This window comes from Trematomus bernacchii, unplaced genomic scaffold (genome assembly GCF_902827165.1).
Source record: "Trematomus bernacchii unplaced genomic scaffold, fTreBer1.1, whole genome shotgun sequence".
NCBI classification, from domain to species: domain Eukaryota; kingdom Metazoa; phylum Chordata; class Actinopteri; order Perciformes; family Nototheniidae; genus Trematomus; species Trematomus bernacchii.
Genome location: NW_022987349.1, coordinates 1 through 14,903, shown reverse-complemented (window position 1 = coordinate 14,903; position 14,903 = coordinate 1). Strand labels below are relative to the sequence as shown.

General features: G+C 42.2%; 1 protein-coding gene and 1 pseudogene across 1 annotated transcript; both read right to left on the bottom strand.

The window, feature by feature from the left end:
* Positions 1-786: 786 nt before the first annotated feature.
* LOC117483712 lies at positions 787-3,828 on the bottom strand (annotated as a pseudogene).
* A 9,583-nt stretch (positions 3,829-13,411) lies between these two features.
* LOC117483695 (microfibril-associated glycoprotein 4-like) lies at positions 13,412-13,830 on the bottom strand (the record flags this gene model as incomplete). The annotated part of the gene is given in 1 exon segment (XM_034132055.1): positions 13,412-13,830. A coding segment is annotated over 1 exon segment (256 nt), but the record flags the coding sequence as incomplete, so codon positions are not given.
* Positions 13,831-14,903: the final 1,073 nt, after the last annotated feature.

Genomic DNA, 14,903 nt, shown 5'->3' with positions numbered 1-14,903 from the left:
TTAGTGTGTGACCGTGTAATAATGGGGATAATGTGCAGCGAGGAACTTCATTAATGACCGCCTCGCTGCACAGGAACCCTTTATAATAACAAAGTGAAGACATCACATCAGCTTTATACTTCTCGTTTATTGTCAGGGTGCAGAAGATAGTGATTCACACACACAACAATCAGTTTGAATTTAAAACGTAGACATTATCACACTGTGTGGATCTGTTTCCATCTTAACCTGTTAAGCCCCGAGCCTGTTTTTCAGGTTTCAGGCTCGAAAATGACATGCCCAAAACAAATGACTACAACTTCACTTCTAAAAGGGTTATATGAATAATTGTTTTTATCAAAGCAAGGTTACATCTGTGAGTTGGATGTAGAAGTGTCAGAATCAATATAGATTTTTCTCAGTCAGAGTAACATAGTAAAAAAAGGTTCTTACCTCCGCCTAAAGAAAAAACATTACTTATAGTGAAAACCACCCTTGAATGATGGGATGGTAGACTAAAAGCTTTAGGAATCCAAACTAGAACATATAATAAGTACCCTGTATCACGATTGAGACAAAACAAGTTATATTTGACCTTTTTAGAGAGGTTTAGCAAAAAGAAGTTCCAGGCGGAATAAGCTTTCGGCACATTTGGGTACATCTGGTTCCATCAGTGCCATTTGACCTTTTTCAGGTACCAGACTATAAAAATGATGTATTACATTGAATTATCACCATAGGTATTCATTCCATCCAAAGAAAAAAAATTAAAATAATAAAAAAAAATAAAAAAAAAATAAAACTTTTTTTTTTTTTTTTTTTGTGAAAAAAAAAGACCCGTCGACGGGGGCTTTGGGGCTTAACAGGTTAAAGTGATGAGTGATTACATGTGATTGATATCAGCTGAGGACATGTTGCTGTCCTGCAGAACTACTGCACAGGACGGACCTTCATGCTGATGGATTTCAGGGAGTAGTCGTGACCCTTCCAATGGAACCAGCTCACTCCTATAGCAAAAATAGTGTCATCAGCCCCCCAGAGATAAACCCCGTTGGGATTTGTGTGGTGACAATTGGAGTACCAGAACCCCCCCAGGTGTGATCTGGCACAGTTATATTCATGGGTGTCCTGGTCTTTGTCGAAGGTGGAGAACTTCTGTCCGTTATAATTACTCAGGGAGTCTCCTGCAGAAACACAACAAGTGTATAATCAGAATATTATAATGCAACGAATACAGGGATGAAGTATCTCTGTGTTGGTCCCTGAAGGCAGTAACATTAGGCTGTAAAGGAACTACAGCACGGTCCCTTTGGGTAATGTTCTCTTTGTCAATCAGTCATTAGCCTAAGGACAGCCCAGATCATTCATTGTTAAATATATAGGAAGGGATACCTCCAGATGTGTGATATACAGAAGAATGTCATCGGCATATAGCCACAGTTCCTGATCTGCTGTTGTTACCCCCTTGTACTGTCCTCCTGATGATGTATCTAATCAAAAGTAGGCAGCCAGCCAAACTCCCAAATAATCGACACGAGAGTCAGGATATAGCGTTAAGCTCTAGCATTACTATGGACTCAATGGACATGCCGGTACAGCAAAGGAGTAAAACTAAAATAAAACAGACATATACATTGAATTAGTTACACAGAACAGATGACATGCAAAAACATCCAAACAACTCAAAAAGCCTTAAAACTAGAAGATATAGTTTTAAACAACAAATAATTATTTACAAGCAATGCGTGCGATGAGCCACATCAAAGGATTGCACTGGATAGTGAACACCATGTGGCTCTGCATTGTGAACACCATGTGGCTCTGCTGGGCTCTCACATAACACTGAGCATGTGGCCTGATAGACTTTGTAAATACTGGTCTACGGTGCAGTACCACGTTTAAACATAGGGGATGCTAAACAACACAAAACACAAGATAAACTGCCTGGAGGGCAGAACACCCCTTATCTCTCTCTGATGTCTGAAGCCAGTCCTAAGTGTGAGAGCGTCTCCTGAACATCAGAAAGACATCAAGCACTTCCTGCTGTTCCTCACCTGCCCCTCCATCAGTGAATCCAGAAACATTCAAAGTGAACCCCGGAGGACTCGGGCTGCACGGAGAACGAGGAGTACCGAGCGAACACTTTGACACCTTCAAAGTCCTCCATGTCCACCAGCAGCTCGTACTTCTTCCTCAGAGTCAGGTGGGAGAGAGTCTCAAGACCTGCAGACAAACAGACACCATGAACGCTAGGAAACCGTGAGTTTGATCAAGTCAGGACCTCCGGTTCGTCTTCATCTCTCACCGAGCCAGTATTCTCCGACAGCGAAACCAAAGCCCGTCTTGTAGTGATCCCAGGGCCGGTAGAAGTTCACCGAGCCGTCCATCCTCCTCTGGAACACCTGGGGGAAATACTAAATCTCTCAGCAAATATAATGGACATTTCCAGTCCATGGAAAAAGAGCATGACAGAGTTGAACCAGCCTCTACTGGGAACAGGACCAACAGTAGATCTAAAGTGGAGCCTCTGATTTCTCACTGCCATTCAACTGAATGCATTCAGGAGCTAACCTGACTAAGCATGGTTTAGGCTAACACACTTCAAGTGTCCCAACGGTCTCTGGATAGATATATCAAACTGTAGATTGATAGATTAGACTAAATACTGCACAAAGATACTGTACGTATATTCATCTCTGGCTGTCTGACCAGGTTTCAGTTCACAGATAACTGGGGGCCAGATTTAGCTTTTGAGTTCAGGTACTCACCGTCCACCGTCCGTCCAGTGAGTCCATGTCACAGTACACCGACACACACACACACACACACACACACACACACACACACACACACACACAAACACACTACACACAACACACACACACACACACACACACACACATACACACCACACACACACCCACACACACACACCACACACACACACACACACACCCACACACACACACACGTTCTCATTAACACATCCTATCCATTTGATCAGTGAGATATAGTGTTGTATGAAGTCTCTCAGAGGATGTACCTGGACAGCAGAGGTGGATCCGATGGGGTAGATGGTGTAAACTCCACTGGGTCGGCTGCTGCTCTGGTTGTAGATGTCGCTGCAGTCCATTGGGAGGACGAGAGACATGCCTCTGTCCAACAGCAGAGCCAGGAGGACGAGGACGACTGAGACCAGCTGGACAGAGGACATGTTGTTCTGACTTTAATCTGAGAAATCCTGAGTCAAAAAGTTTAATTCTGGAAAAAAACTGATTCCTGAAATCTTTTTTTTAAACTGAACCCTGAGTAAAAAATTCAAAATTCTGACTTTAATCTCAGAACAAAAAACCCCACTTTTTGTCAGAGCTAAAAACAAAATGCACATGTGGCTCTCATGCTCTTCCAAACAGGTAAGATAACAAAGTACATTTTATCCTCATATTGATCACACCATATGAAGGATATTATAATATATATATATATATATATATATATATATAGCAAGTATACAGAAGAGGATCAGGGCCACATGTAAAACATAAGTAAGTTCATCACAACTGTACCTTAGGTCATTTTTGCTGAATGCAGGACTTTGAATTATAACAGAGTATTTTAAATGTTAAATTGTCCTCACCTTCATGGTCATGTTTCTGCTGCAGTGATCTGAAGGAGATCTTCCCACAGTGTGTCCACTCTGCCTTCCTGTCTTATTTATGTTGAACACATCACTGATCAGCTGCTGTTTCTCACCGATGAACTCCGGCCCAGAGGACGATGCCCTGACGTCATCACCCTCGCACATTTGTCATATGTTTACAAAAATCGATATGTATGTGTCTCCGATCAGGAGTCGCAGCACCGCCCGACCCGTCCTGCAACACGGAGCCCTTTCTTAAACCATGCTAGATGTATGTGTGTGCATAAAGCTGAGCTATGATCATAATCTCACAGAACGTGGTTATGATCAAATTGTTTACCGTGAGATCTACTGCATACTTTTGGCCATAATCTCGCAGCCCTACAAATGAACTGAGATTTCCACACACACACATTCAACTATTCTAATACGCCCGACCAATACAAAGCACGTACAAATGTTTTGTGTCTGTATAAATCATTTTAGATGGAAACTAATTCAAGTTTAATGATGCTACCCACCCCGAACCTCCACCCCACATATCACATCCCAACTTAACCCCTGCACGTCAGCACATTTTGGGGACAAGAGTCCATTGAAAGAGGCAGCCTTGTTAACTTTTAACTGAATGGCCTTGGGTAAGGGGTATTTCAGGTGAAATGCCATGTGTTTTCCTCTACACTATTTCATAATGCTCTCAATGTTTCTCAATTTTTTAAAGCCCTCTGTTGCAGAACTCCGGTTGAAAGGTGCTTTATAAATAAACTTGCCTTCCATCTTTGACAAAAAATAAAAGGAACATTTTCCTTGCTTTAAAACTGCTGTTTTATTGAAGTCTATTTAACTGAGAGGTGTTTTCTAATGATCTGTCCATCCTTATATGGTTTATACTGCCTTAGAGTGTACATTCAAGGTTATTAAATAACATATTTTCTTTTTTTTAATGTATAATTTCACCATTCATCACGTTCGCAAACTGTGAAAACAGAAGTTATTTTTTTAATATTAGTCTTAGAGTATATAATGTATGTAAGATTTAGAATTTTTTGATTTTCTGAAAAAAGTAATAATCCCAGTATTAATGATGTTTACCTGTGTTAGACTAACTTGTTGTTTATTATACCCAAATATGTGAAATGCAACGGCTGGAATTGGTGAGTGACGATGGCGATTCGGTGCTGCTCGTGCGTGGATCCATGAAGTACCCCAACGTGCGACGCCTTGCTCAATCATCACTGTTTGCAGTTTCAATTTGAGTCTAAGCTCGACAAAGTCGGAGTGAAGACCTATTGTAATCCTAGGAAATAGTTTTCCTATTCTTTTTTTTTAATTGCCTCTTTGAGGGCCTTATAAGGCTTATAAGACGGAGAACTTTTTAACACTTGTTGGGTCAGGTGTAAATATATTTCTATCGAGGGTTTCATAAGTGGCGCACACAAAATGGCTCTATAGCGCCCCCTAACAAGCAGCGTTTGGTTGTGCTTTCACCAACAAGTCTGAAACTCCGTAGACATATGTAGCATGATGGGACGCACAAAAAGGTCAGCTCGAGGCATATCGTAAACTCCGGGAAGACGGCCATATTTTTTTTAATCTTAAACATTTGCGCAAAAAACGTCAACTCATACAGTTTTAATCCGATTGACTTTTCAGCCAGTATCATCAGAAGACTTGGCGAAACAAAACGTATCAATTAGTTTTCGCCGATATCAATATGATCTTGCCGTGGAGTGGCGCTGAATAAATATGTCACGCCAAGAAACAGGAAGTGGCTGTAAGTCGACCGTGGAGACTCGTAACATTACCAGATCTCCCATGGTTGATCAGAGTCTTGCCCTGAAGACAGCTGCATGACCAAAGTCACTCATCTACATAGCGCCCCCTGCTGGGACAAGGAAGTAACAACTTTTGGAATCAATGCTTTAACTCGCCTCTTGTTGTAGCAAACACCGTGGTGGTGGCTCACTTCTGGTCGGGTCCAATACAGCGAATCAGAGTTCTGGGGAAAAAGTATGTCTCTTCTGAGCAGAGCGTGAGATTCGGAAGTACACAAGGACAGAGTCAATCTTTATCTCTGCACCTGTATTCACTCCTTTACTTTCCCAAGGAATATTTCACACAAACTATTCTTTCCCAGACAACCAAACATTGTACACAGATATATTGATGCCCAGAAAGGACCTTGAAAAGAATATGTGTGTGTGCTGGTGGGAGGAGGTGTATGTGTGTGAAGCAGGATATCTGGGTCAGTGAGTGTAAGTGAGAAAGAGAATATATATAAGATTACTTAAAACAGTTCAAACAATACATGTTCACTAAAATACAGTTCAAAATATACATGTTTACTTCAATACAGTTTAGAACCATATCTGTTACCTTTAATCCCTCTTTTGATCTCACCTCACGAGATCAACATATACACAGCATTTGAAACATAACCACTGTCATTCTTTTCTACTGTGTCTGTCCCAACATTTATATAAATCCATCAGAAGCTGGGATTGAGAGCACTTTAAACCTTTAGGAACAGTCCACCATAACAACTTCTTATGACAGTGGAGGGAGACCAAAATATGTTAAAAAAATTCGTCCTTGTCGGCTGAGTCATCGTACTCTTCCCCCTCCGACGCGTAAGCCAACAAGGGCATTTGGTAGGAAGGGGAAGGGGCAGCTTTTCCCTCAATGGTGGAACTGATGAGTCTAACACACAATGAGCGGATACAAGGCACACAACAACAACCACATGTGAACCTTTAACACATAGTTCTGTAGAATAAAAATAAACAAATCCTTTTTGGGGACATAAGGCTCGCTACTCTAGTCCCTCTTTTGGTCCTTACTATCTCTTCCTCTGGGGCGGGAGTTGGAGAAAGCACATCATTAGTTTTACAGACAATGAAAATTATCATTAAGTAGGAGGCCCAGGCCCGCTACCATTCTCCAGTGCCCGTACATAATTATGCTGTTAGCTCCAATTCTTCTGGTATCTTTAAACCGTATATTACCAATGGTCAATGCGATCGTACCTTGGTTTCCCAGAATACAAAACGTGCCCCCTGAGGGAGATTGAGACCCAGATATGCCAAAACCCTCTTGAGTACGAGGAGTATTTAAATAGACATCTACCCTCGTCCAGATGTTGAGTAATGATAAAAGGGCCTATTTGGAAAGTAAAACAGAAGTTACTCCCAACTTGGTTAGTGATTGATTTTAAGCTATAGGTTTTACATGGTAAATGCGGGTCCCCACATATATCAGTAGTCTTCCACCAACTGATCCAAGTTAGCAGGGGTGAGGGAGATACCCGGGTTTTATTACCTATCTCACGGAGGTTTTCTAAGCGCCTCTGAAAGGTACTCGTGTTGCTCGGAGTCTGAAGAGAGATTCCTGTGTCTGCCCCAAAAGAACCCTTCAACATTTCCTGGAACCTTTAACACATAGTTCTGTAGAATGAAAATGAACAAAATCCCTTAAACAATGGGCAAAAAATATACCAATCCCTTAAATTATGGGATAAATCAAGTCCCTCAAATAATGGGTTGATAAACAAAGTCCCTCAAATAATGGATTGTTAAAACAAAGTCCCTCAAAAAATGGATTATTAAAACAAAGTTCCTCAAAAAATGGATTATTAAAACAAAGTTCCACACCGGCTATATCAACCTGTTTCAGCGGGAAGTGGAGTCCCCTGTGCCGTCTTGGTTTGCCGTGTCTTTGTCCCCCCAGCCCGCTGACGGCGGCTTCTGGGCTGCCTGCTAGAGAGATGTCTTCCGGATTCTCCTCCTCCGGCCCGCTGATGGCGGCTTCCGGGTCGATGTTGGAGAGATGTCCTCCCTATCCTCCTCCTCCGGTCCGCTGATGACGCCTTCTGGGTCGACTGCTGGAGAGATGTCCTCCCGATCCTCCTCCTCCGGTCCGCTGATGACGCCTTCCTGGGTCGACTGCCTTGACGAGGGCCAGATCTGTCCTGATGTCGTCTAGGGTCCTCGCAGGTGTTTTCCCGACCGTACACTGGCTCCAGTGGTACCAGTTGTCTCCCTTCCTTCTAGGCGGACGGCATGGGAGGGTCCTTTGGGTCACTCGGGAGGGGGCCGGAAAACCTGGGGTTGAGCCACTTAGGCCTGATGGCTTTCAGCCAGACGAACTCTGCTGTGTTGGCCTTGTGTTTCTCGGGTCCCCCTTTGGCATCAGTAACCTGTGTGGAGAAATCTGATACCAAGCCCTTAAGTTGCCGGTAGAATGGTTTTGAAACACATGACCTCTACTTCCTTTCCTACGCTCAAGGCTCCTGGGCCTGGGAACTGATGGCCATGTGTCAGCTCAAATGGGGAGAAACCTGTCCCTCTGTTAATAGAGCTTCTGATTGACATAAGAGCTAGGGGTAGTGCATCTAACCAGTTCATGCCTGTTTCATCACATGCCTTGCTGAGCTTCTTTAAGCATGGATCTTATCCACCCTGGGGGCAGGACAGGTCTCCCATCTGGGGAGAACCATATCCCGTCCTTCTTGGTAGCTCCCCTGTCTAACCATACTGATTTAACCTGTGGGGAGCCTTCTTCTTCTTCTTCTTTAGTGTTTATTGGCGGTTGGCAAACCAACTTGTAGGTGCATTACCGCCACCAACTGGACTGGAGTGTGGACAAGAGACTATGCAGAAAACAATAAACAAAAGAAATAAAACAAAACCAAACAAACAGACAAACAATCAAAACAAAACAAAACAAAAAAGAACCAAAACTAGATTATTTTAAATGTATCAATTTCTCTTAAAAACGTAATAATCTCACATACATATTGCCTGATGTTTTTCCCTAACAGCCCTGATAGCGACAAGTCATGGAATTTTGCTTTCTTCAGTGTCTAGAAAAGCACATCTCTCTGAGTACAATATTTCCTGCAAAGCAGTAAAGAGCCTGCTTCCTGTGCTTCTTTAAGAGTGTCATCTGTTACGGCGGGCAGCAAGTCAGTGGACTTCATGACAAGCATTTGGAACTGGGGTACATATCCTGCCTTGGCTTTGGCTGCCCTATCTGCTGCATTGTTACCCCAGGCCAAGTAGTTGTCTGCCGTACTGTGGCCTTTTTGTTTAAGATACGCGCTGTACCGGCTGCATGTCTTGTGCACGGAGGTTCTCTGTTCTCAACTCTGTCCAGTGTGATACTTATGTACATCAGTATTGACCTACATCCCCCCCTTTTCTGAAATAGAATGCCGTTAACAGTGTTCTCATTTTCAGAAATATCGAGCCTTATATATCAGTTATTAAATATCAGTTATATATTATATATTATTATTACTTATATATCAGTCATTAAATATCAGCCTTCTTCCGGTCCCCCAGTTTGATCCCACTAACGATCAATCTCTCTGTCTGTTCGCATTGCTCGCGGAAGCTTCCGTGAATTGGAACGCATAAATCACTCTTTTCAAACTCTCCTTCCATGATTGACTTCGTTTCTATTATCTGACAAGGTTGATATGTGTTCGCTTGTATTTATTTAATATACTGGACAATTCTTGTCTTTACTCTTAATGTCCTTATTCTATTTATTTGAATGCCATGTCCTTAATTCAAAGTTTCCAGCGTGAAACAACACAGAATATTGTTACACACCCTGTTCGCCAGGGCAGCAGCTGACCACGAATGAGCTTCCTCTGTTTGGTGCACACTTTGCCTCCACTCAACTCTACTTCTGCTGTTTTCCTCTCAATTATTACACAGATTTGACGTAAAAAATCACACAGAGTTTATTCCCTTATACAGTCTGTCCGGCTTTTTGTACGATGTTTATTCCAACAGATAATTGCGGTTTTTAAGCGCCCTTCGGCACCCCTCTTTAGAGATGCGACACTTACATGGAGTTTAATCCCAAACCACAAAAATCCTTTATCGTCACATTCAGCCTTCCAGATTATGACTTCGTACTATCTGAATTCTATCTCCGTGTACTACTTATTTTCTAAGTATGTACTGTGTTCAGAGTGGTGTTCTTAAATTATGTTTGCAGTTTTACATATATTTATCCCCGTACAGTCAGGCAGATTTTTATTGTGCGATGTATATTTCAACAGATAGCGTGACTTCCTGAAGCAAGCTTCGACAACCCCCTTTCGGCGGCTGCGGCTTCAGGCAAGGAGTCGGAACCCAGTCAACAAAATCTCTTTATCGTCACGTTTAATGAGCCTGATTAACCCCACAGCAAGAGTTGTGATGAGATTCGGTCGTTCCAAATGGTTAGTTGGAAGTCGCGTATTTCTCCTCTCGTATCACCCACATATAACAATTCTAGCAATTTTCAAAGAGGGATTGCCCACTCGATTGTTATTCAATAGGAAGTTCTTTATAACAACCTTTTACCCACGAGGTAACCGTATAATCCTTACTTGATTTACGGGGACTTTAACCCATATGTTTTTTACGTCCTCGCAGTCTACACAATCTCCCCAGCGAGTCAGCCGTGCACGACTAGACTACCTCACGGCGGACCTCGCTGGTTCACTTTTCTTTCTTTAGTGAGTTAAGGCACGGGACTTAGCTACCCGCCTCTTACAAACACGTTATAACTTATAATTCTCTTTGTGCCTTAGGTACAGGACTGCTTTACCTGACTCTAAGCACTTTCTTACTTAACTAGAATATGTATTGTATTTTTTACCGTGACTAAGAACACTGAGAATGCCGCTGACAACTCTAAAATGTTGTAGTATAGTCAATCACAGATTTTGGTAATCAAAGAGGTGTCTGCTCACCTTTTGTATATGGCGCCTTGGTTTAGTTGTCAGCGGTGTCAAGGTGTCCTCCCCTGGACTGAATTCCGTCCGCTGGCTGTCGGTGTTCCTTCTATAGACCAGCACTCATCACGTCGCGGGTCACCATAATTGTTGTAGCAAACACCGTGGTGGTGGCTTAAAGCCCACCTCCGCTACGCGCCGTCTGTTAGATGAGCCTGGTTATATTTAATAAAAGAAGTAGTTCAAAACACCGGAATAAAGGTTATAACAATAATCTGATTTTACTGGTAAAAAACAAAACACTTATACAAGTTTACAGAGTACTCTGGACTTCCTAGTTCTACTGCCGTGCAATACAGGTATCGGGACCAGCTAGTCAGAAACAGGAAGCATTTTGCATGAATAAACAACAGTATTCATATCCATATTTTGGGGCGGAGATGTGTTGACTCTTCCTTCCCATTTTACTCCGAAGCGAATCAGAGAGTCCGTGGGGAGGAGCTGTGTGAGCTGCTCACTCCCCCAGGTGTTTTTACTGGTTGGATTCACTTCTGGTCGGGTCCAATACAGCGAATCAGAGTTCTGGGAAAAAAGTATGTTTCTTCTGAGCAGAGCGTGAAATTCGGAAGTTCACAAGGACAGAGTCAATCTTTATCTCTGCACCTGTATTCACTCCTTTACTTTCCCAAGGAATATTTCACACAAACTATTCTTTCCCAGACAACCAAACATTGTACACAGATATATTGATGCCCAGAAAGGACCTTGAAAAGAATATGTGTGTGTGCTGGTGGGAGGAGGTGTATGTGTGTGTAGGGATATATGGGTCAGTGAGTTGTAAGTGAGAAAGAGAATATATATAAGATTACTTAAAACAGTTCAAACAAAACATGTTCACTAAAATACAGTTCAAAATAATACATGTTTACTTCAATACAGTTAGAACCATGTCTGTTACCTTTACATGTTCAAAACCTTTCAAAACGTCACACAATCTGATAAGCACCATGCCCTGAATACATCGATAGCTGTTTTCAATCACAGGTCATTTTGATGAATTTCTGAAATGTTGATTGTAGGCAGTGTTAAGATTTGGAGACTTGGACCGCATGGAAAGCACACAGAGGAAATATCAGTTCTTAAAAGGAGACTACATGTAGATGAAGCACAGTGAATGTTGTGCACATAGGTGACTTAGTTGAATTTCTATGAATTTCTGAAATATCTGAAGTAGATGGTGTTCTCTCTCTTGCTGCCTTCACCCCTCCCCATGATGGGCCATCAGGAGAAGGGGTCACTCGCCTCTATGCTGCTGCTGTTGTTGTGTGTGTTATTGTTTCTGTAAGTATGTGTGTGTGTAGAAAAGGCCCCAAAGTTATAAGTTATTGCTATATATATTCAGTTATCATACAGAGTTGATACCTGTTTAGTTATGTCTTCATAGTGGGGAGGGGCTAACCCACGTGTTTTGGGTGACGTCATATTTCAGACGGTAATGTGCGTCTGACGGGGAGTTGCAGGAAGGTTATACAGTTTGTGCAGTGGCTGTAATTTTGTTAGTATTGTGTGCGTAAATGAAGGTGAGTGTTTGTTCCACAGTACTGCCAGTTATGATGTTCTACACTATTATTATTTGTGATAACTTCTGTGCCGATGTGGCTTCATTGCAGACTCTCCGTGCTCCATGTGATCTGTGCATGCTGCGTGCATGTTTGTTACTGCGGCTCATTAAGTCACTCGTTAAGTGAGTCGGCACTCCCGTCTCAAAGTTTAGGAGTATATACACCGTGTTGAGTGGCACAGATTTATTATGAATGTTTCAGATGTAGTTTATGTGGATAAATGTGGCATCAAATGTGAGATGTTTAGTGTTTACTTGTTCATTTATTGCTTCGCTAAACTGACTACCGGAATTAGCATGTCTGTAGCATTTTACCCACGACAGGAATTGGAACGTTAGCATTAGCGGTAGCTTAGCTTGGATATTTGTTTGTCCCTTGTGTTTGACATTCTTAAGTGTTTACTATTATATTTGAAGGGAGACATGTTATATTATAGTGGTGTCTAGAATATTATTCTATAAGGTTAGATAATATGATATATATTTATGTATGCATAAGTTTGAATGTATTTAGTTTATTTCCCCTATAGGAAAACTACACACTCCCACACACACACACACACACACACACACACACACACCACACCACACACCACACACACAGACCCACACCACACACACACACACACACGAACACACACACACAGCACATACAACAATGTTCAATATCTGTATGTCTGAGTCAGTAAATAAGTCAAGTCCTCATCTCAGCTCCTCCTTTCTTCTGTTCTGGATCTTTGTCTTTAGGTGTTTCTGACCCACCGGGGGGGAACCTGAGTTTTATCCTTAACTCTCCACTACAGTCTGTGTGTGTGTGTGTGTGTGTGTGTGTGTGGGTGGGTGTGTGTGTGTGTGTGTGTATGTGTGGTGTGTGTGTGTGTGTGTGTGTGTGTGTGTCTGGAAAATCTGATTCCCATATAGGGAAATATAGTGAGTGAAATCAGTTCAACCAAGAAGTATCTTATGTGTGCACATGCACTTAACGAATCAGGTTAATGTTACGGATTGGTTAGAGACATGGCGATCGGTGCGGCGCGTGCGTGGATCCATGAAGTACCCCCAACGTGCGATGCCTGCGAAGGCCCGCTCATCGCTGCTTGCAGCTTTAATTTGTATTTTTATACATTCTCAATTATACGTAGTTTGGATAAAGTAATTACATAAAGGTAATCTGAATGGTACGTTCTCTACTGAGAAAGGTCTACAACTTAACAACAGTTCACTCAAATGTTAACAAAACTGTTTCTTTGGAGAGCAAGGTTGATAGAGCTGGTGATGCTAAGCAAAGTCACAAGACTTACACGCTAAACAGAAGTAGCTACAGAAAAGGCAAATGTGGAAACACCCACGACCAGGCTAAGAATAAGGTGAAGACTGCAGAGAAAGACACTGAGGCTCAGAAGGTTAAAGACCCAGGAGACAAAGTGAAGACATCACATCAGCTATTTGTTTTCATTTATTGTCAGCGTGAAGCAAATAGTGATTCAGTTTGAATTTAAAACGTAGACATTATCACACTGTGTGGATCTGTTTCCATCTTAAAGTCATGAGTGATTACATGTGATTGATATCAGCTGAGGACATGTTGCTGTCCTGCAGAACTACTGCACAGGACGGACCTTCATGCTGATGGATTTCAGGGAGTAGCTGTAACCCTTCCAAGAGAGCCAGATCACTCCTTTAAGTGTATTAGGGTCATCAGCCCCCCAAAGATAAACCCCGTTGGGATTTGTGTGGATACAAATGTTGTACCAGAACCCCCCCAGGCGTTCTCTGGCACAGTTAGAAGTCCAGGAGTCCTGGTCTTTGTCGAAGGTGGAGAACTTCTGTCCGTTATGAATACTCATGGAGTCTCCTACAGAAACACAACAAGTGTATAATCAGATAATTATAATACAACTAATACAGGGATGAAGTATTTTCTGTGTTGGTCCCTGAAGGCAGCATGTCCCTGGTCCAATGGGATTTCTCCATGTGATTTTGTAATATTGCAGAAAATAATCTCCACACATTAAAACACTTTATGATTTCTGAAGTTTAAATGCATCTCCAGAATATATATACCAAACATTAGGCTGTAAAGGAACTACAGACGGTCCCTTTGGGTAATGTTCTCTTTGTCATCAGTCATTAGCCTGAGGACAGCCCAGATCATTCATTGTTAAATATATAGGAAGGGATACCTCCAGATGTGTGATATACAGAAGAATGTCATTGGCATATAGCCACAGTTCCTGATCTGCTGTTGTTACCCCCCCTTATCCAGAGGTGGGGACTCGAGTCACATGACTTGACTCGAGTCAGACTCGAGTCGCATATTTTTGGACTTGAGACTTGCTTGACTAACATTGATAAAAGACTTGACTTGACTTTGACTTGGTATTCATGACTTGAGACTTGACTTAAGCTTGAGACAGATGACTTGAAAGGACTTGTCTGTTTAAAATTAAATATTTGCGTTGGTTTTTGTAGTGAGATATTACGTTTAGTTTTTTCGAAAAATGTGATTGGGTGATTATAGCGCCATGCGCGCAAACCTGGCAACCCACTCGGCAGGAGCGTCAGTTAACATTGCAGCGGCTAGCGTTACTGCACAAATAGTGAAGTTTGGATTCAAGGATTATGTTGTCGATGACGCTAATAAGAAGAGAACAGCGGTATGCAGGGTCTGCAGCATAAAGATCAGTGACACGACCACCACAACATCCAACTTCATTCGTCACTACACAAAAAAACCCACAGAGAAAGGTGCGTGAATGTGTTGTTTAGCTAGAAAGCTAACGTTAAGTTTAAGCTACGTTAGACTTGGTTTGAAATCGATTAAGCAAAGAGACAAAACGGTAAATGAACACTAGAACCTCCAAGGGATTCATTTTGACTAACCCTGATACTGACGGGCTGTCAGGAGAGAGGAGAGAGAGAGAGAGAGA